General features: G+C 47.0%; 1 protein-coding gene and 1 long non-coding RNA gene across 2 annotated transcripts; one reads left to right on the top strand and one right to left on the bottom strand.

The window, feature by feature from the left end:
• Positions 1-10,040: 10,040 nt before the first annotated feature.
• Positions 10,041-17,135, bottom strand: LOC103365249 (E3 ubiquitin-protein ligase Topors-like). Its single transcript, XM_008292649.1, has 4 exons — positions 17,046-17,135; positions 13,283-15,717; positions 12,636-12,770; positions 10,041-12,509 (listed from the first exon to the last, which is right to left on the bottom strand). Exons 1-4 carry the CDS (start codon positions 17,133-17,135, stop codon positions 10,679-10,681), a joined length of 4,491 nt encoding a protein of 1,496 aa, XP_008290871.1. The 3' UTR covers positions 10,041-10,678.
• A 1,140-nt stretch (positions 17,136-18,275) lies between these two features.
• On the top strand, positions 18,276-20,847 carry LOC103365248 (uncharacterized). Its single transcript, XR_520596.1, has 2 exons — positions 18,276-18,620; positions 19,630-20,847. It is a non-coding gene; the product is annotated as an uncharacterized LOC103365248 (long non-coding RNA).
• Positions 20,848-21,290: the final 443 nt, after the last annotated feature.

Genomic DNA, 21,290 nt, shown 5'->3' with positions numbered 1-21,290 from the left:
AGACCCTTGGCATGTTGTGCAGCTAATGTGGCTAACGTTAGCTTTGCTGGTGTGTCAGAGAGCTGGGGAAACTTTAATTAAAACCAGTAGTCAGACAGCAGAACCAGGATGGAACAGCGACTGGAGCGCAGCACATTTACACGACGTGCTAACCATCAGCCACTTTGCAGCTAAAGGACTGATTCTGACAAACTCACCAAAACAGAGTTAAAAACACCGACTGCGGACAATTCACACACACTTCATGTAAAATGATCCTCAGAGACAAGGTTAGGATAGAAAGCCCAGCTCTCACACTCATTGTTGTGGTCTGTCATGCACAGAGAGTCGTCTTCCTGAGGGGGCGGGGCCAGCAGCAGGGGGCGGGGCCAGCGGCATCTCTGTGTTGATTTGATATGAAAATTGAAAAACACATTCTGAGATCATGTGAGACTTTAAGTAATTTGCTGAAAAGCGGAACAATGTGGGACCTTTAAGTTGTGTGTGTGTGTGTGCATGTATTCTTTTTGTGTGTGTGTTTCTTTGTGTGTATGTATTTTGTTCTGTGTGTGTGTGTGTGTGTTGAGCTGGAGGCATCGTTCACCTGCTGTGTGTGTCTGTGTGAGTGCTGTGCAGATGGTGGGTGGTGAAAAGCGAGAGCTCGGTCCCTGCTGAGGTCTGGCAGCCTGCCAGCGCACACACACACACACGCACACACACACACACAACACACTCACACACAACACACTCACACACACACACACACAAACTCTCCACTGATTCACAGCGATAAACGAGTCGGGCAGAGGGGGAGAATATTTATGTTATCTACTACTGTGTGTGTGTGTGTGTGTGTGTGTGTGTGTGTGTGTTTGTGCGCAACAAGAATTAGTGACGATCAATAATTCATTGACACCAGCATTCGACCTCGATGATGACTCTATATATCTCTCACACTCACACGCTAACACACACACACACACACACTAACACACACACGCTAACACACACACACACACACACACTAACACACACACGCTAACACACACACTCTTCCAGTGGGAATCTGTACAAACGCTCACTAATTATTCCCTCATGTGCACACGCGTGTGCCGCGAGGACACACTGAAACTCAAACTGTGTGTGTGAGTACGACACTGAATTAGCAGCAATAATCTGCCTCAATTACACGCTAATTGGACCTGCGGAGGCTAACGGCAAGTGACAGCACTGCACACACACACACACACACACACACACAGCGTTCGGTGGTTTCACACTCTTGCCTCATCCCCTTTGCGTTCTCTTTGATGTCGACCTGACAGTCGACTCACAAAGTTTACTTTGTGTAATGAGCAGCAAAGCATCCTGGGTAGTTTTTCTTCTTCGTGCCTTCAGACAGAATATTAGCGTCGCCGGATCCTGAACAAACTGACCACCAAACTTCAAAGTGACGCCGCTGTCGATGTGCTCCGACTCGGTTGTCTGTAAAGGGACGGTCCAAGAATGAGGGAACCAAAGAAATTGTTGTCGATTAATTAAGTAGATTACTGACAAGTTTCCTGACAAATTGCTGTAAGTAAGTCCTCGTTAAAACATGGTTCCACATTATGCCGGTACCACCAGGGCTGGGGAGCCTTGCAATTACCTCCAACACTTCTGCTGTCGCTAATATCTGCTGCAGGATAAATCAGCTTTCTCTGCCACCCTAAAGACAAATGATGACGCGCTTAATATGCAGTAAGTGGTGACTCATGGGTCCCAGAGGATAGACCTGCTTGATCTGAGTGATCCATCCTCAACAAGACAGGCTGGAAGCTCTAACGATTTTCATTCACGCTTGTTCTTCTTCTTCTCTTGTCTCTTTTTCTTAGCGGCCACCGTCCGTCCCGACCGGCGAAGCCTTTCGTTGGTTCTTCTAGCCCTCCCTCCGCCAACACAGTCACAAGCTCGAGGGCAGAAACAGGAGTCACCATCACACACGGACTACAAAATCAGCAAGAGGGCGACAGCTTCTGGACCTGAACCAGATGCAACAAGATTACAGTGTCATACTGAGTGTAAGACGATTTTAGACGACAAATCCCACCTCAGCTGGAACAAGGAGTCGGCAGGAAAGAAGAAGAGGAGGAGGCAGTTTGGTCACAGGCAAATCCATAACCCAGTTCTTAAACAGCTGCACATAGGGCGTTCACGTGTTAGCATGCTATGGCTAACTGGCTAGTAGTCTGACTCACCAGATGTAGACTTTGGCTATCAGGCTACCCTTTTAAAACCCCGTCGTCCTCCAAAGCAGCAACCTGCTACACTAAAAATATCAAGTTGTGTGTCATAAGGCAAACGCTCCACCAAGTAATCTGTAATGTCTTAGCCTCAGCGGTGCAGCTCAGAACAAAAGGGTTCATAGCAGGATGAAGCCCATCGCTTATATCGGGAGTATTAGCCAGCTTCCCAGTGGACGCTAATGTTAAATAAGCAAGCTATGTATTGTAGCACCTTAGCTAGCTAGCTTGATTAGCTTCACTTTAGCTGTGCAGCACAGAACAAAAGCCAACAACCGACACATAGGGATGATATCACAAAGGCTAGCTAGCATGTTAATCTTGAAACATGAAGATGTGGGTCTATGACAAGAAAAACTCCTTAAAACCAGTAGCTCATATCAGGAGTATTTGCTAAAAACAGTGGTGCCACACCAAGGAAAGCAGTGACAAGGTCCACAGGTTCCGCTTTTGATGTTTGCTTTTAGGATCTGAAGTAGCGTTTGGAGGCTGTTCTTAAAAAAATACTAAATAGTCTGGAACTCGTTGGTTTGGTTTTCTTTTCTAATGGATGTTGTCAGCAGGCACGGACCAGAATATCTCTGGATTGCCTTTGATAGACGTACAATCAATCAGAGCAACAAAATGTGACATAGTCCGCAGCGACTTCAAAAATCGAAAATCTACGGTTACCATTGTGGGTTCAAAAGACAGTTCAACGTCAGCAGTAGCCTTTAGCTGCCTTACTCCGTACAGTCATTGTTTTAAACCCGCCCCATGTTAGAATGATGCGTAACTTTATGCCTCAATACAATTAAAGTGTGTGAGTTACATAAATGTTTGCTCCCTGTACAGTTGTCGGGAATAGTGAAAGTAGCTCTTGAGACCAAAACTGGTTCCTGTACCAGGCTATAAACACGTTTATTTCTGCTGCAAAGTTGGACATTTTAACATGGCGGTCTGCGTGGACTGACTCTGTGTTGGAGTCAGCCTCAAGTGGACATTCGAGGAATTGCAGTTTTTGGCTCTTCATTTTTCAGCCCTGGAGGTTGCTGCTCAGTCAGAACTTATTCGGGAAAGTTATTTCCGTCTCCCATGAAGCATAGTAACTGCTTTTGGAAGTGTAAAAAATTGAGGAAGTTCTCTTTTGAGTTTCACTGTTTTAATCAACTTTTTCTTGTGCAATATTTCAAAATGAGCCGGCGGTATGCAAGAAAGTCAAGAACATTAGGTACTTTGAGGGTTGTAAAACACAACATGAACTCTACATTTTTCAGCTCCAGAAGTTGCCACTTGGCTTTCACCCATAGATATTAGACTTGGGAAAGTGGTACCTCTTTACAGGGTTTGTTCCGGTTATGAAACACATGAATGTTGTGAAGAGTGTAGCCAAGCACAGAGCGAAACATGGACCTCTATACCTCAGCCTGATGTAGCTCATGTAGCCTCGGTAGGTCTCGGGCCTACTTGTTGAGTTTTATGCTGAATATTGATCAGTTTTATGTTGTCAAACCGCAACCATCAGTGTTTGGATGCCAAATTTAGCAGCTAGCACTGTTATTTCAGTGTCAGACACACATTTAATTAGCATTAGGACAATAATGAGTGTCAGACTCAGTAGATACTCAGTGTTTAAGGTCTTAAGTATTTGAGGAGGGTGTCTGTAGTAATTCCCGTTTCTGACTGTGAGCAGCGTTGACATCAACAACCAAGTTGTAACTGCAGATTCATTTAGTTTAGCACTGAGAAGAGCAAATGTAAACCCAAATTTGATGGGTCTGTATCATTGCTGACCACTCTACTCAGGCCGTCGCCTTGCGTTGTGAACACTCGTGAGTCAGTACAATGAGAATCCTTCTATCTCCACCATGCGTTGAACTTGGCCTCCACCGCCTGTGATGAACTGTCTCCTCTTCTTCTTCCTCCTCCTCCTCCTCCTCCTAGCAAAACCCCATTGTAGCCAAACCAGGAAGATTCAGGACTCAACCACAGAAATGATTAGTTTGACCAAAACCTCAAAGGACAGACGTGACCAGGGAGGGAGTACAAACTGACCTCAGCAGGACGTGATCCAGGACTGTTAAGGACTACAACTTCACCACAGTAGGACGACAACTACCACTTCACTGTTATCTGTCTCTTCTGTCTACCTCCTCCTCAAGAACTTTAAAAGGCACCTTGACTGATTTTTACTGGGCTGGTACGACACGATCTGCTTCTCAACTCTCTACGTGGTCCAGAGCTGATCTGCCTCCTGTGGAATCTGGTGTTTAAGTCACTCCGCTGCCTAAAGGAGTCGTCCAACTTTATTTTATCTGTCTGGATCTCAACGGAAAGTTCTCAGGGCGCAGTCACACTTACAGTTGAACTGGAAAAACTCACTTTTGTATTTGCATGACAGGTGGCAGTGGAGAGTTTGTAGTTTCCGTCTTCACTGAGATTGGTGTTTTATTTGAAAAGAAAACACACTGTGTTGGTGGAGTTTGAATGTTGGCTCTCAGTTGGGCACCAAATGTTCTAAAGTCTAAAGACGCCTCTGCAGGACCTCAAAGAGAGTTCAGAACCAGTTTCCTGTATCAGTGCTCATTGTACCGAGTGGTGACCAAAAGGAAACAGAACGGGAGGACCAGCATGAGAACCTTGGGATCCTCTGAGGTTCTGAGCTGAACTCTGGGACTGAAAGGAACCGAAAAGAACGAGACAAGATCAGAACATTCCACACCTAAAACGTCATTTCCAACACGTCTGTGGGTGTAGTTTTGACATGACACCGACATGATTTATGACAGCTTGTACACACTTTAACTTTAGAGTTCAGTTCTTCAGGCAGCTTCATTAAAAACGGTTTTGTTTTGAGATGTTAACGTTTGGTAACCTGATGACTGGCAGACGAATTTCAAGCAAAATTCTGAGATGTGACAAAAAAAAAACTAAAAAAGTAAATGTGAATTAGAAATGTTTCCATTTACTGCCAGGCTGCGTAGCGTCATCAGGAGGTGGCGCTATCGATGCATCGCTGCCGAAGCCGGAAACAAAACCGGTTTTGTGCCAACCGCCAAAGAACCGCGAAGAAGACACAAACCAAACTTTGTCTGTCCGCGAGAGAAAACGGTGAAAGGCCTCCGATTCAGAAAAGGTGAGAGATCCTTAATTCTTCAGAAAAAGTCAGAAACCACCTCGAGTTGGTGCCAAAACGTTTTAGTGGAATTCTGTTTATTTTTTTTTTTAAATTTATGCCGTTTTTTTCTAATGTCTTACGTCCAAGTTTCGGACGCCATCATCGGTATATGAAGACAGATGTTGGGGCAGTCAGACCGGTCAACATGGCACTGTGGCAGCACCAGAGGCTGGTCTGACAGATCTTTTGGAACCTCAAGTGGACATTTGAGGAACTACACTTTTTGGGGTTTACGGAGGTTGTAGCTTGATCAGAACAGACTCAGAGAAGTGTTTCTATTTCCTTTTACGGGCATCGATTCTTCTTCAAAAAGGCAAAAATCACATCAAGTGAGCATAAAAACGTGATGAAAACATTCTTTTTCAGATTTTGCTGCTTCTGTTCATCCTTTCTAACACTAGTTAAAAACAAGCTGATTGAAACACGAGTGGTGTCTGGAGAAAGTCAACCACATTTTCTGCTCTCCACACAAACACAACATCAAAACGGGCTTCTGGAATGAAACCAGCTTCAAGTGGACTTTGCAGCTCTTGGCTCTTTAGTTTTCAGCGCCGGAGGCTCATGACGAGGGTCATAACTTTTATTCAGAATTCACCAGTGGATGCTTTTGGCTCCACATTTTTCCGCTTCATGAGAACTTATTCAGAAGAAGGTATTTCGGTCACACTTGAGGCGCATTAACTCTTTTTGAAAAAGTCGAAAAACCACCTCAGGTGCTCTTTTGAGAGATTGAAGATTTACATTTTTTTGTCATTTCCACGATGCTTTTCAAATACTTCAGAATGCGCCGGTGGAGTCACGAATAACAGACACTTTCCGGATCGCCCAACACGGCATGAAGCAAAACATTTAAAACTAAACCAAGTGGACATTTGAGGAGGTGCAGTCTTTGTCTTTTTATTTTCCAGCCCTGGAGGTTGCTGCTTAATTAGAACTCGTTTGCAAAACGTACGATAGTGTCTGACGAAGTGCATTAAGTCTTTTTCAAAATAATCGAAAACCAGCTCAAGCGTGAAAACTGTTCTGAGAAATTAAGGAAGTATTCTGCTCTTTCCGTCAACCTTTGGTGATGTGATAACTCAATGTTGGTGTTGACATCAAACGGAACATTTTCTTCCCAAATTGAGCTCCAGGACTGAAACAATTCTTGTTTTGAGGTTTGCTCTACCCTCGCAGTACTCCCCCTAGTGGCAGCTCCACGAACCCTGTTGGCCTTTCCTGGAGGAACCTGGACGAGGCTTCAGTTTTTCACATGGAGCTGATTAAAGCAACATTAAGCAGACATTTGAAGGCGTTTTGATGCATGTTCCGACTGCTCCCGTAGAACCCCGTTAGCCCGGTTTTGGGGGAACAACAGCGCCAACCCTGAACGGCCAGGAGAAACCGCTGTACGGGTCAGTTTTTGTGAAGTTCACCTTCCGTTGTTCTGATTTTTCCTGCTACTGTGTCAGACTTTGTGCATCTGCAGACGTGTTGGAAACCGGTTTTATTTTCGAGTACCATGAGGAAAATGTTCCTGTTTGTGGGAACTGAAACCAAGCGCTCCCTCCCGGGCGAGGCGGGCGAGGAAGGGGGCGTTTGTTTTGTGTGTCTGTCCTCCTCCTCATGTGTTCCGTCTCTGTGACCTCCTCATGTGCTGAATTATAATAAAGCATTTCAAAGATGAGCTGCGGCTGTGTGATCGGCGGAGGGAAGATGGATGTCAGGTGATTGCATCATACGGGGGTGATGATGCGTGCGGGAGGGGGACGGGGGAGGAGGGGGGAGGCATGAAAATGAACAATATGTTTTTGTGTGTTTGTGTGAAATCTCTCCGCCACAAGATGGAAGCTGTGTGTGTGCGTGGGCTCCTCGTCTCGGTAATGGTGCCGCGATCACACAGACGGAGAGGCTGGTTGTCCCTGACAACGGTGCGCCGTGTTGCCCGGCAACAGTGCTAACAATGGCCCACCACCAGTGTTCTGGAAAGTGGGCGTGGCCTGACGGGAGGGAGGGAGGGAGAGAGGGGCGTTTCAGCCGATGCTCGTCCACGGCCACACTCTTAGTTTTCAGTTTGAGAGAAAAGAAAGAAAAACGTGTGACGAGAACAAAACAGACGTGTGAGAAAACGTTTGATTCTCTACATCACATCATCTCTTTCTTTTTTATGGCAAAGTAGAAAAATTACAAAAAAATAAAATAAAAAAAGTGACAAAGCAGATGGCAAACATCCTGCTGGTGGATCTAAACCTGCACACGCCACAAAATCCTGTAATAAACCCACTCAAATCACTAAACGACGTTTCTTTTCTTCGGACTACAATCTGCGTGTGGATGATTCTACATCCACATTTTAACCTGCAGTTTTGGTTCGAGCAGGAAAAGCTCCTGAAGAACAAAAAGGTGCTCCGGCTTAGACGCATAAAACCAGTAAAACATGAAACTACATCTGATGTTTTCTGTTCCTCAGCTTGACTCTTTAAACCACTTCGTTTCTTGTTTGTTTGTGGCGCTGCTTTAATGGCACCGATCGAATTCAGCTCCTATTTATTGAAATTATTTATTTATACAAAATATTTTAGTAATATCGTAAATTTGTTTTATTTTCTCGTAAATGTGTGACGATAGCCTCAAAGAATTTCATATTTATCTCTTGTGAATGAATAACAATAACAACCTTGAGCAAATATTCGAGTTTTATGTCGCACATTTACTGCTTCAGTCTTACAAACTCCTAAACGCTGTTGTTGGGCAGAAGCTATAATCAGAACTTCAAGTATTTTTGTTTTCTTTTGCAAAATTTCTCAAACTTCTGACAGTTTTCACCACATTTCTGCAAAACAATGCTGTTTCTTCCACCTGAACTCTAACCAGCGCTTCTCCAGCTTTGTTTTGAAGCTGAAATGTCCACATGCACACATTTTAAACTTCTTCTCTGCTGCATGTTTCAGTCTGACTTCATCACGACAGCTGCGTTTAACGTGAATAAATGATCAGAAACATCAGGTCTGTCTTTGGGTCCATCGCTGAACCCTGAACTCCTTCATCAGTGATGAAACCTCAGAGTTCTTCTCCTCGCACTCGTCATCCTGCTCAGTCTGCAGACGGAGAAGAAGCCTCCTGGTGGCGCCACCTGCTGGTGAGAAACACACACTGCAGTTTAACTAAACACGTTTGTTGTTGTTCATGAAAATAATGCTCATCATTTAAATCACACAAACTTTATTAAAGAATAGAATCATTAGATTTTCTAGATGATCCAAATGTAACAGCTACGTTTCCATTCATAGAATTCATTTTTTCTCATGCTTTTTGTATTTATGTCCTTTATTTCTTTAAACTGATCGTACCATGTAAATCACACAGAATATCCACGTTTCTTTTTCCTTATTTATGGGAGTGTTTTCTCATAAATATACCACCTTTTTGGGATTTTTCTTTTCCTGGAAATTAATTTTTCTTTTCTTATAAATAAGTGTATTTTTTCCTCATAAATGTATTATTTTAATCTCATAGATTATCAACGTTTTTTCCTTATAAATATATATAGATTCTTCTCATAGATTTCTGATGAATTTACCACTTTAATTTCATAACATGTTTTTCTTTTTATTTTCATGTTTTTTCACTTTTCTTTTTGTCTTGAAATTTTTGTCACAAATATGAGATTTATTTTTTTCATAAATCATCCCTTTGATCTCATATAAAATCATTTCTTTCCTCTGAAATTTGTGTTTTTTTTCCTCCCTAAATGTCCCACTTTAATCCGTCCATCCATTACCTACAGCCGTCCTCAGATGTGTTCATATTCGTCCATTAAAGAAAAGACCAAACTCACAACAGTCACTTAAATAACGAGAAACTGAAAAAAGCAATAATAAATAAAAATTTTCTAAATTCTAATTTAGTGAAATAAGACATAAAAAACCAAAAATCAAAACTAAAACAAGAACCGACGGAGCAGCGGTGGAATACAGCTCAGTACAGTTACTGAAGTACTGCCCTTTAGCACAGTGCTGAAGTCCTGCTACTGCACCGGAGTGTTTTATTTCAGCCTATTTCTGTGACGGCTTCAGTTACTGTACTAATTAGGATTTTTTTTGGGAAGAAAAACAATAAGAGCTTATAAATTATTATTTTGTTAAGAACTGATTAATCACTTGATTGGCTGAAAATCAATCGGCAGCGACTTTGAGCTTCACAGATGGAGAGATTTTCTGCTCTTCCTTTAATATTTTTAACTATTTACCGTTTGTCACTTTGCACTCCGGCGTCTTTTCTAAAATCATAAAACGACAAAGCAGAAAATTATGCTTTTATGTTCACGCCCAAGTAATCACAATCTAAAGGTTTAATCATTTAACAGTCAGAAGACGTGTTTTTCGACATTTTCCTGATTGTACTCGTGTACTTTTACTTGTAACTGAGTACTTGTGCACAGCGGTGTCAGATTGTTTTCATTATTTACAGACTTTTTTCTAGTTTTCTGGTAAACTCAACACAAACAAAAGCAGGAAACGCGTTTAAGAAGCTGCAGCAAGTGACTTTTTGCCATTTTCACAGTAACGACAGCGGTTACAAATCGTCCCGTTAATTAAGTCAATGAGTCCTAATCAGTTTATCGGACACTCAGGGACCAAAACTCACTTTCTGACCAAACTTTAATTCGGTGTTGTTTCGTACAGAACAGGTTCATTCATTTACAACCAGACAGGTGAGAGCGGAGCTGGATGTCACTCTTTAATCGTGTCTTCAGAGTCATGTGAGCAGACTTTTTATTCGTTAATCTGGTTTCTACACAAGACAAATCTTGATCCCTTCATTCACATAATTTCTTTCAGACTACAGCTACAGTTTCGATCATCCTTTAACGTTGGTTTTTCTGTCGTGTCGGTCTCCTCGGACTGGGAGCACCTTCAGTGACCAGTCGCTATCATCAGTGCGACGGTAAAAATCAACATTTTTACAAACTTCTCATCGTTTAACTCTTCGTGGCTTCCTGCTGCGAACAAAACGTCTCATTGAAATGACAAAAAGCATAAATATTTTAAAACCATATCCAAAGAATCGAATCACACTGTCCCAGTCCTGTTTGAAAATTTCGACTACGTCCGTCCCTTGCAGACACACTTTGATCAGACGGTGGTGATGAAATGGCCATCAATGAGTTCAATTCTGCTCATAAAGAAAACCAGTAAAAAGCAACATTTATTTCCTCACATTTCCTCCATTAAGTCCTCAGAAACATTTGAATTTCTCTTTACAGATGTGTTAGCGTGTCCTACGTGTTCCAGATGCCGCCGCCGCCATCTGAGCGTTCGGGCGACTGAGAGTCCGAACAGGCGTCGACAGAGGAGTTGTGCTGGTTCTCAGCGGATGCGACGTGATTGTCAGTGTGGAGCGGAAAGCCCCTCTTAGAGAGTTTGACCGGAAACTGAGAGTCAAAGTGGTTCTGAGGTCTGGAGTCGGCGGTGGACTGAGATGTGTGGAAGTTGGCGGTGTGTTCGGCGGGAGACGAGGGTAAGGCCGTGTGGTTCAAGTGTCCGTCAAAACAAGAAGAATTCAAGCAAGCGGGTGGCGGCTCAGAACGACTTTGTTCGTGATCGACCGCTGACGATGGCTTCAGTCCTTCTGAAACTGCAGTGGAACGACAAGGGTCAGTCGTAGAGTTTGGACTCCCAGCATGAAGGTCGACGGAAGCTGCTTTTGGTGAAATCCTTTCTGACGAATTCTCTGTTTTACTGGAACAGAGCGAGTCGACGGGTGAGGAGGGAGTCCTGGAACCGACGGACGAAACAAAAGCAGGAGGCGACGTGTCTTTCGAGTTGACTCCTGAGAAAACACCAGAACCTGCCGGCGGAGGATGGGGGTCTACGGCCGGGCTCACCGTCTTATTCCTGCCACCTCCGGAGGTAGAGTCAGTGTGAGCCGGCTTCTCTTTGGACCAGCCGGTGTTGGCTGAATGGAAATCAACAGAAGAATTCACAGGATGCAAGTCAACAGGCGAAGGTGTTTCCACGGTGTCACCGCGGCTGGAATGTAACTTTGCAGGATGGAAGTAACTGAAGTCCGGATGAGATAAGGGGCTCGTTCCAAAAGAAGTATGGGAGTCGATGGGAGGTTTGGAATGGATGAGTTTCGAGGGAGCGTTCGGCTCACCTCTCGACGCCAAAGCATTCGAGAAGTGTCTCTTCAGCGTCGAAATGGGCGGGATGGTTTGTTTGTCGTTCGGCAGCTCTGCAGCCAAACAGGAGTCGATGGGATTCGGACTGAGCAGAACAGGAGGGATGACGGGTTCGGAGGCATGATGAAGGTGGAGTTCACCGGGTGAGTCGGTGGAACGGCGAGGACTCCCAGCGTCTTTGTGTTTGAGCGGCGGCGGAGTGTTTCGGTTGTATGGTCGGACCGGACTGGCCTGTCTGAGCAGCGGGGGGACGTCCTGGCTCTCCTCTCGGACCTGGCACTCTGTCGGGCGCTTCAGAGGAGATGGTGAGGGAATGGAGGCGCAAGACATGGGCAGGTCAAAGCCCCGATTCTGCTCCTCAGCCGAACAGATATCCTGGTTCTGACGGACCTCGCATGGCTCCCTGCAGCGCTTCCTCCGGGCGTCGGGTGAGTCCGAGTTCAACGGATGGTTTTGTTTTGGCGCCGAGATCCCCTTCAGGTCGTCAAGGATGGTGGCGAGCAGGTGGCAGTCGGAGGGCGGGGCTTTTCGTTTGTTGATGTCATTGTGCTCTTCCGTTGGCTGATTATCATGTTTGTTTGTCGACGCTGCTTTCTCGCCTCCCAGCAGAGCCCTGCCCTCCTCCACGTTCTCCACATCCACGTCCCGATCACTGTTGTCGCTGTTATCGATGGCAATCGGACCCTTGGACTCGCTCTCCGAGCCATCAGATCCTCGATCCAGGATGTCAACGGGAAGTTCGCCGATTTCAGCGTCCAAAGCCCCGCCCACTCCGGTTGAGTGCACCAATGGCAGAGGAGGAAGGTCGCAGAAATCGACGGTCTGCTGGCTGCTGAGTGGACTGCTGCTGCTGCTGCTGATGTGGTTTTTGTTGACGTTGGCGTCTTCGTGGCTGCTGTCGCTGTCGAGGGTGATGATGACCGGAGAGCTGAAAGAGACGAGTTCAGAAAGTTGATTCAGCTTCGCAGCAACGTAAGTGCGGGATTGATCCCGCTAAACTCACCAATGATGACTACATTCAGGTTTTAACACAGACTGTAGCTACATGCTATACCTGCCGTACTGTGGCCCGCGGTGGCGTCTCCGGCGGCGTTTGTGGGCTCGAGGTTGCGCTGCCTCCGAAGTGATGGTGCCCTCGTAGATGATCTCCACGCTGGGACTTCGGTCTTCTCTGGACCTCCTGCTGCTGCTGGAAGATGGATGAAAAACAAAAGGTAACTTTTGATTCTTTCAACAGTGAAACACCTGAACAACAAAATATGAAATGTCTCCTTCTTTGTCCTCTTTTCAGTCGGCAACACGTGGTGAGGACAAAGAGGAAGTGGATGATAAAATTATTTGTCGTCGGGATGTCGTCTCACAACATCAGCTGTAAGCCCTCTGAACCCCGAAACCCTTTGAAAGGCATGTTATCATTTGTGACGTATAGTTATGAATCTACCTCTAAAGCGTCCACATTGATCAAATCCTGTAAAAAAAGCTGACAGTGGAACATCTTTCTACATCTGATGGTAGAACATCTTTCTACAGATGATGAGCAGAGACGAAAAGTCTGGAGAAGCTGGAACATGGAAACGGTTCAACGTCTAGTATCTGTCTGGTGAATGTTAAGTCAGCGTCTAACAGTAAGAAAGCACATTAACTTGATTATTTGTAACTTGTCATTTATGAAGCAGTGCATCGTGGGTAATTGTGCCTCACCTCCTTTTCCTTCCCCTCCTCCTCTTCCTCTCCTTCTCCCTCCTCCTGTCTCTGTGATGGCTGCCGCTCCGCCTCCATGTTGGATCCTTGACTTCGCTGTCCAGGTGCCGGCTCTTGTACTTTCTCTTCCCGCCGGGCTTCTCTCCGTGGTGAGTGCTACTGCTGGGGGAGAGCGAGGGCGGGGTCTGCGGCGGCGGTGGCGATGACGGTGGCGGCGAGGAGCAGAATGGCGACGAAGACGAAGAGCAGGAGGGTGAGGAGACGGAGGAGGTGAGGGGGGACACCTGGGAGCAGCGGTACTCCCAGCTGGAGTCGGGCGGCGAGCCGGACTCAGCGCTGGAGCGGAACGGCGAGGGGGAGTGCGAGCGGCGGCGCATCATGGCGGGATAAATGGAGCGGTTGGGGTTGTACAGCGTGCCGCTCTTCCTCTCCCGACCTCTCCTCCTCCTCTTCCTCCTCCTCTTCTCTCTCGCCGCCTCGCCACCGGGCTGCTTCCTGTCTCTCCAGCTCACTCGCTCCCGTCGCCGCTCACCTTCTCCAGGTGTCGCCGGGCTAAGCGTGCACACCGAGTTTCTGCTGCTTCCCGACCACGTGCGTGCACGTGAGTGCCGTGCCTCCACCTCGCCGTCCTTCTCACCGTCCTGCTCGTCTCTGTAGACGCCAGACGTGGAGGGAGGGACTGTGGGTAAATAAGGGGGAAGAGCGGTGGAGGGAAGGGGGGGAGGTTTTTCAGGCATCTCCTCCTTCTTCTTCTCCTCGTCCTCCTCGGTGTCAGACGACAGCTGCACCAACTCAGGGGTTCGCTCTGCGATCGGCTTCTTGTAGCCGACGATCAGACACTCCTCTTCCCCCTCCTCCTCCACCCGCTTCTCTCCTCCTTCATCATTGGTTGGCTCCTGAGGGGCGGGGCTAAATGACAGCGAACAGGAGGGTTCAGCGGTGGAGTAGGAGGGGCCCGGAGTCTCGTCATCCCAGCCCGACAGGCTTAGGCAGCTTCCAGTTTGGATGACATCGTCGTTGGCTCCGTCCCCACGCCCCTCCTCCGCCCGCTCCTCGTCCTCGCCCTCCGAGATCGCAATGACGGAGCTGCTGTCCGAGGAGCTGCTCATCCCGTCCAGCTCCATGGCGGCGGCTGGCGGCTCGTACGCTGCCTGCAGGTCATAGTTGTCCAGGCTGAGTGGCGAGCGGGCGAAGCTGACCAGCTCGTGCAGGAAGTGTTCGGTGCGGGCCAACAGGAAGGGGCGCAGCTCTTCCTCTATGGTGGGCGTGTCCTCCAGGCCGTGGCGAGCGAGCTGCGCCATGATGATGCGCTGGACAATGTCAACGAGTGAACCGTGTGCTCCGTATAGTACCGTGAGCTCCCGACGCAGCCAGGGGCGGAGTCTGTTCAAGTGGGCGGGGTTCCGACGAAAACTCTCTGCTGTGATGTCGCGCTGCTGCTGTTGCCCCTGGTTACCGGCAACACCACGAACTCGAATGCCACAGCGGTAGAGGGCGCGACGGAAAGCCACCGTTTCTCTCTCCCGCAACCGCCGCACAGTTCCACCTTCTCGCTGAAGCCGCTGCCTCGCTGCCAAGCGGGTCATCAGCCGCCGTGACGCCCTGTCGTTAGGCGCCACCGGAGCCACTGCCCCCCCAAGGCCCGTCAGACCCTCGAATATGACGCCACGCTCCGCCAGATCTGCTCCGCCCCTCAGCCTCTGCTCCTCCAGCTCGTCTCCGTCCTCGCTGTCCTCGGTGGCAACGGGACGTTGAGGAAGAGGGAGGGGGGGGAGAGGAAGAGGAGGCGAGTCGAGGTACCACTCCCACACCCCCGCCCTCTCCTCCCCCCTCCTGCCTCCCCCTCTGCCCCCCCTCTCCCTCCGCCGCCTCCTCGTGGTCGTCTCTCCTCCGTCTGCCACCCTGTGCCTCCTCAGCATCAGCCTCATCTGATGGTCGCTCCTCGCTGCTGACGCCATCGCCGCCACCATTGCCACGGTGGCAGCGACGCTGCTATTGGCGGGCGCTGGCCGCAGCGTGTACTCCTTGAAGTCGTCTTCGGCGCGGACAGAGTGCAGAATGGAGGCGAAGGGCTGCTTGCAGAGCGGACACTCGGCCTTGTTGTGAGACCACTCCTGGATGCAGGGAAAGCAGAAGCGGTGCAGGCAGCGGTCCAGGTACGCCAGGTTGTTGAAGCGATCCAGGCAGATCGGACACTTGGAGTCGGGCGACGCCTCATCCGCCGCCATCACCGCCCGTGCTGACGCCGAGGTGGAGGAGGTGGGAGGAGATGCAGCGGCGGCGGCAGCGGCAGCAGTCGTGGCTTTGCTGGCATTTTTCCTCCGACTGCTGCTGTGGCCGCCGCTATCTCTCGTCCTCTCTTCGTCACCTGTAGCAGCTGCAGCCGTGTTGTCACGGCGACGGACGCGCAGCTTCATCCGTGTGGGCGCCATCACCTGGACGGAAAACAGAAAAAACACGCTGTGAGACAGTGGTGCAACTGGGCACGTTAAAGGTCATTCATTAACCGATTAACTGCCAGTAACAATATTCACGAATAAAGCAGAAGAAGAAGAAGAAGAAGAAGAAGAAGAAGAAGAAGAAGAAGGTCGTGCATGTCAGAAAATGTATCGTCGATCAGCTGTAGTACCTGGTTGTTCCACCAGGTGGAGCCTCTTATTGTTTAAAGCTGTAAAGCAGGAAGCAGAGAGCGTTGTGGGGGTTGAGCTAGTGAAGTGCAACATGAACTGCCTGCAGTCCGAGTGACTGCCTCCTCGGGTCACAACAGCGTTCAGGCTGACTCATGCTTTGCCCGTTCGCATCCACAAGGTGCGCTTCATCCACCAAGTCTGAGGGGAACAGGACTTGTTGTCTAAAATGATCGACAGCCCTGTGTTCCCCACCACCTCCACCTGACAACGGACTTGACGTCGAGCTGAGGATGGAGGTCGGGGTCACTCGGTTCAGACCATGTGAGTGTTTTCCATTGTTGTGGTGACATCGAAGGTTTTCCTGTATGTGAAGGCTAGAAATAACCCTAAATTACTAACCAGCGTTTAACCTGATGATCTTTATTAAAAATAATGAGCAACTACCCTTAGTGACAGGACGTAAACATCCATCACGTTGAACCTTTCAGCTGCGTCATTCGAGCCCTATGTTTATGACTTGATGAATTTAAATTTAAATCGTGACTCGCGGACAAACACGTGAAGCGATGTGAAGGAGCCAGGAGCTGCTGGATCTCTGGTGACTTTTACTTCCTCGTTGTGTGGCAGCAGTTTGAGCTGCAGGTTAATTAGCAGGTGTTCTATCTGGAGATGAGGAGCCGTAACGGCCCCATTACAGGTCGCAACAGGTCAAGTGTCACCTGGAGCCTCAGGTCTGGAGGTTCTGCTGAGGGCAGCACAGCTCGGTTCTTCACTGGAATACACCCTTCTAAGGTTTTTAGAGTCAGTCTGGATGCTAAGTTCAAATAAACTTTAATGTTTGTCTCTTCTGCATTCATAAAGCACTGAACCGAGAGAAAAGAACAGAATTAACGTGACTGACATTACTCGTTACTATCAGACTAGCATGCTAACACTAGCTAGCATATAGCTGACCGGCAGGATCAGATGATGCTTCAGATCCGTTCAGAAATATGACTTTGATCCGCTCCAAACAGCGGCAGGCAGCAGCAGCTCCCGGCCGCGGGGCTGCGGTGGACGGTGAAGCCCGACGAGCAGCACTGAAACACAGTTTGATCGCCTGTTAGCATGCTAGCACCGCTAGCTGTCCGTACCTGAGCAGAAGACTCCCCGGGTCGCTCCGGGACCTTCTCATCCGGGTTTTTTCTCCTCCTCCGGTACGAACTCCGCGCCGTGAGCGGCATCCACCGTGAGCGGGCTTACCGGCGCGACAGGCTCCGCTGCTCGGATCCGTCTAGAGCCAAAGTTCCGTCAAAGACGTAGACATTTGTGTTGATTGTTTCCGTCCGAACCGCAGCGACTCACAGCTGGACTGAGAGCGGAGCCGCGTTGCATCATGGGAGCGTCCGTTTGTTTTTTTTGGGAGCCAAAGATCGTCAGTGAGAGATGCGCCACTCACAGCTGAAGACACGCGTTTCCACTTCTGTCACGATTGTTGTTTTCACACGTTTTTCTGAAAAAAAAAAAAAAAATCTTTCATAACTTTACCTCAATAAATCAGCATTTCGGCTTTGGATCATTAACATAATGATACTTATAACTAACCTTGTCTGTCTTGAATTTTGACTGTTATTTCATTTGTTTGTTCTAAAAAAAAATCGTATTCAGTTCAAAATCATAATTAGGAGACGTTTAGTTTTTGTCACGTCTTTTTATATGTATGTATATCTGCCTTCTAAGATTAAAGTACACAGCAGCAGTACACCATGAAAACACGCTCTGTGCATTTTACACCAGAAGTGTTTTTTTGTTTTTTTTTCAAAGTCAAAGACAGGCAGCAGGAACCAGAATTCATCGGCTTTGTTACTTGTTTGCTTACTTACAAAGGCTTCAAAAACAAAACAAAACAAAGCAAACAAACAAACAAAGCAAAACAACTTTAAAAAGTCCACTTTGTGTGGAACCGGTACTGTTTAAATATCAATAAGCACACCTGTGAGTCAGTCAGTCAGTATGGGTATGAAACAAACCCGCGAAACTAAAGTGCCCTGAAATGTAAATAAAATGAGTCTTTATAAAAAATAGCCATTTTAAAATGAACATTAAATTATTGTAAGAAATATTTTTTGATGTTCTTTGTTTTGATCTACGATTATTCCGTTTATTCACGCGTCTTGTTGACGTCAGGATTTATTTATTGAGCCGTACTAATTTTTTCATGGTGATATTTATACATTTTTGTACGTATTGATTTAATATTGAATTAAATTACATTTTATACTCGTATGGCTCCAGAAATGAAGCGGAGTGAGACATCTGTTCTGGTGAGCTGCTCGGTCGGCCATGTTGTCACTGCTGCCCCCTGACGGCCCGGAGGAGAAACCACCGGCTGCTCCGAAAGAACAAGTCGAGGTCGAAGCGTCCAATTAACGTTTAAAACGTATCATTCATCAAAGCCATTATGGGATTAAACGGCCTAAAGATGATATCTGAAAGGCTGGAGTTTGAAGTTTTAATATAACTACAGACATCTGAGCTACCGTTTGTTCGTCCGAAACGCACGATGGTGGCGTTCACGTCAGACGCAGGAAGACGAAGAAGAAGAAGAGACGCGGCGTAAACAAACCAAACCGAAGCGGCGCGTTGGCTTCAGTTTGAGGCTTAAACGTGGCTTTAGCGACATGATGGAGACTACCAGCAGACGGGCTCTGGACAGAATCTACTCTGCGGTGCGTTTTGTTTCACCTTCTGCCAGTTAAATGTTGTTTTGTTCGGCTAATGCTACCCGAACTAGCTGCTAACTGTTAGCAACCAGCTAGCATCTGGTCGCAGGCTGGCTTTGGAGGCTTCAACAAGCAGAAAAGTAAAACTGACGGGTGTTTTCGTGCTTTTGTATGTAGTAAATCAAGTTAAACACTGACTGAGTGATTATAAACTGCTCCATGGTCAGTTTAAATCTCAGCTAACCAGGAGGAGGGTAACGTTAGCTTCCAGCCTTTTGCTGTGTCGCTCATTAAAAGATCTCCTAAAGGCTTCAGAAGAGCAGCAGCTCCTTGTTTACTGGACTAAAACCCCTGAACAGGTGACACCAGGCCTCACCTGGAGGGAGCTGTGGACTCATCCGGTCCTGGTTTTCTGTGTTACTACATTCATATGATTATGTGTAATTGGTTCATCTGAAAAGTTCCTGAATTATCATCATCATCATCATCATCATCATCATCATTATGATCATCATTATTATCACTATTATTATTACAGAATCTGCTTAAAGCAAATACTTTATCTTTTGGACAAAAGTAACTGGCATGTGCCGAATACTTTGAGTTATTTGGGGCAATTTTCAATTTCAAATTTCCTTTTTAGATATTTTTGTGCAAGCATCAAGCAAATTTGGAAGATGTGTGAGTTTCAAGTCATTTCAGACGATTATAGGAAAATTTTAAGTCATGTTGGATGCGTTTGTGGACGAAACTGTGCAGTTTTAAATCCTTAAAAAGAAACTTTTGTTGTATTTGTCACCACATGATAAAGCAATGTCTGTTTTGTTTGAGTAGATTAAACTCTAATGTACCAAACTCACAATAAAATTCTCACTTGTTATAGATGATATAGAATTTGGTCCTTTGGTGCTGCCTACCAACTCAAAACCCTGATCTGTGGAGGATGAGGTGGCTGTAAAGTAGTGACAAAAACCTGATGTACATGTGTTAATGTAGCGCCGTCTCCGCCCTGCAGGTCCTGCTGGCCGTCGTGGTTTTGTCCTGGTCGTATGTGATCTACGGCAGCAGGATCGCAGCTCGCTGGCTGCTGGAGGAAAGAACCGCCGTCCTGCGTCAGGACTGACCGGTCGGTGCTGGTTTGGAGCTGGGCGTCGTGCTCTGCTGGTGTCTGGTCACGTGTTTCCTGGATTGGAGGAGCTCTTCCACCTCTTCTCAAATCTGTGGTCACCATGTTTCAATTGTGTTTGGACGACCTGCTGGATCTCCATCCAAAACATGTAAAACACAGTGTGGTAACACTCACGTCACAACGATTAGAACACTTTAAAAACATTTAAAAAACGTGTTAAAACAGCAGAAGCTAAAGTAGGAAACATGTCGGAGGTCAGGGATCTGTGTTTGAAGGAGGCTGTTTGTGTTTTTAAAGACATTTTCTGGTCATTTTTGTTTTGTTCTGTAAATGTAGAACGTTTGTAAAAACAGGCACCACTGTCATGTCTGTGTCCGTCCACCAGAGGGCGCTGCAGCCCACTGATGAAGGTGCCACCAGGTCCAGACTGGTGGCTGATGATAAACTTTTTTAGGCAGAAATGTCAGTGTTTGATGAAGCATCTTCCTTAAAAATCCAGCATCTGGAGCTGATGTTGGCAGAAAGAATCAAACGGCTTCAGCTCGTTTCAGGTTCAAGCTTCTAGTTCAGACTTTTTCTTAAACGAAAGTTGAGCGTCTCTGGATTGTCACTGACACTTTATCAACCAGACAACAACAGCCGCTCTGCTCTCAGGCTCATGGATCCTTCAGAAGTCTTCACCTCGGGGCTCAGCGCTTGGACCGGTCAGGAGAACCGGACCTGACGGAGCCGGCCAGAGGTCAGAATGGAAACGGACTGGTTTATAAAGGAAGTTAAGAAAAAACTGCACAAAGACAGAAGGTCCTGCTGGGAAGGACGACGGGACGGGACACCTCGGAACACTGGACGGATCCACGTTGGCCATCTTCACCACAGCTCATCAGACGCTTTGACTCCTTCTGCTGCAGATGTTTGAGCTTTTAGCATCTCCATCAGGACGTCTGCAGGTCCTCAGACGCTTTAAAGACTGAATTTTGGACTGTTTGTAGATGAAACTAGATAATTTTTGTACCTGAAACATGAAGTGATTCAGTGCAGTTGTTGTAGATCCACCTCCTGCTTCTCTGGATGTGAACGTCTTAGTTAATAAAATTGTGGACTTTATTGTTTGTTTATTTGTTTACAAGTCGTATGATTTCCCTTCATCACAGATCTGACGATGGCAGAGTCCAGACAATCTCCTCGACGCAGGTATGAGAAGATATTTGTACTTTACTGAAGAGGGACTGTTGGGTAGGACAGAAGGCTCATCTGGAACCATCTGATCCAATGATGGAGAGTCTTGATTCACAAAAGCAAGACGTTCTTTTTAACTGTCATCTGTCGATTGAGCCCTGTCAGGCTGCAGTTTCACCTGTAGGAGGCGCTACAGTAGACAGTGAATCGAGACGAGAGCATGCTGGCCTGTGAACAGCTTGTTAATGTCGGTTTTGTTTACCGTCTGATCTGTGTTTTTAGCTTCTGTCACGTTTTTTGTCGCTGTGGCCTCTTGAAGTCCTGGAGGCTCCACATGCTGCCATCAACCGTAGACAGATGTTCCACCATCA

Source organism: Stegastes partitus, unplaced genomic scaffold (genome assembly GCF_000690725.1).
Source record: "Stegastes partitus isolate 25-593 unplaced genomic scaffold, Stegastes_partitus-1.0.2 Scaffold823, whole genome shotgun sequence".
Classification (NCBI taxonomy): Eukaryota; Metazoa; Chordata; class Actinopteri; family Pomacentridae; genus Stegastes; species Stegastes partitus.
This window is presented reverse-complemented; position numbering and strand designations above follow the sequence as displayed.

Coding starts and splice junctions, on each gene's coding strand:
- LOC103365249 (XM_008292649.1), bottom strand. CDS start 17,135: ATGCCGCTCACGGCGCGGAGTTCGTACCGGAGGAGGAGAAAAAACCCG. Junction 12,771..13,282: donor AGGAGGGGAAGGAAAAGGAG/GTGAGGCACAAT, acceptor TCCATCTTCCAG/CAGCAGCAGGAGGTCCAGAG. Junction 12,510..12,635: donor CGCGGGCCACAGTACGGCAG/GTATAGCATGTA, acceptor CGTCTCTTTCAG/CTCTCCGGTCATCATCACCC.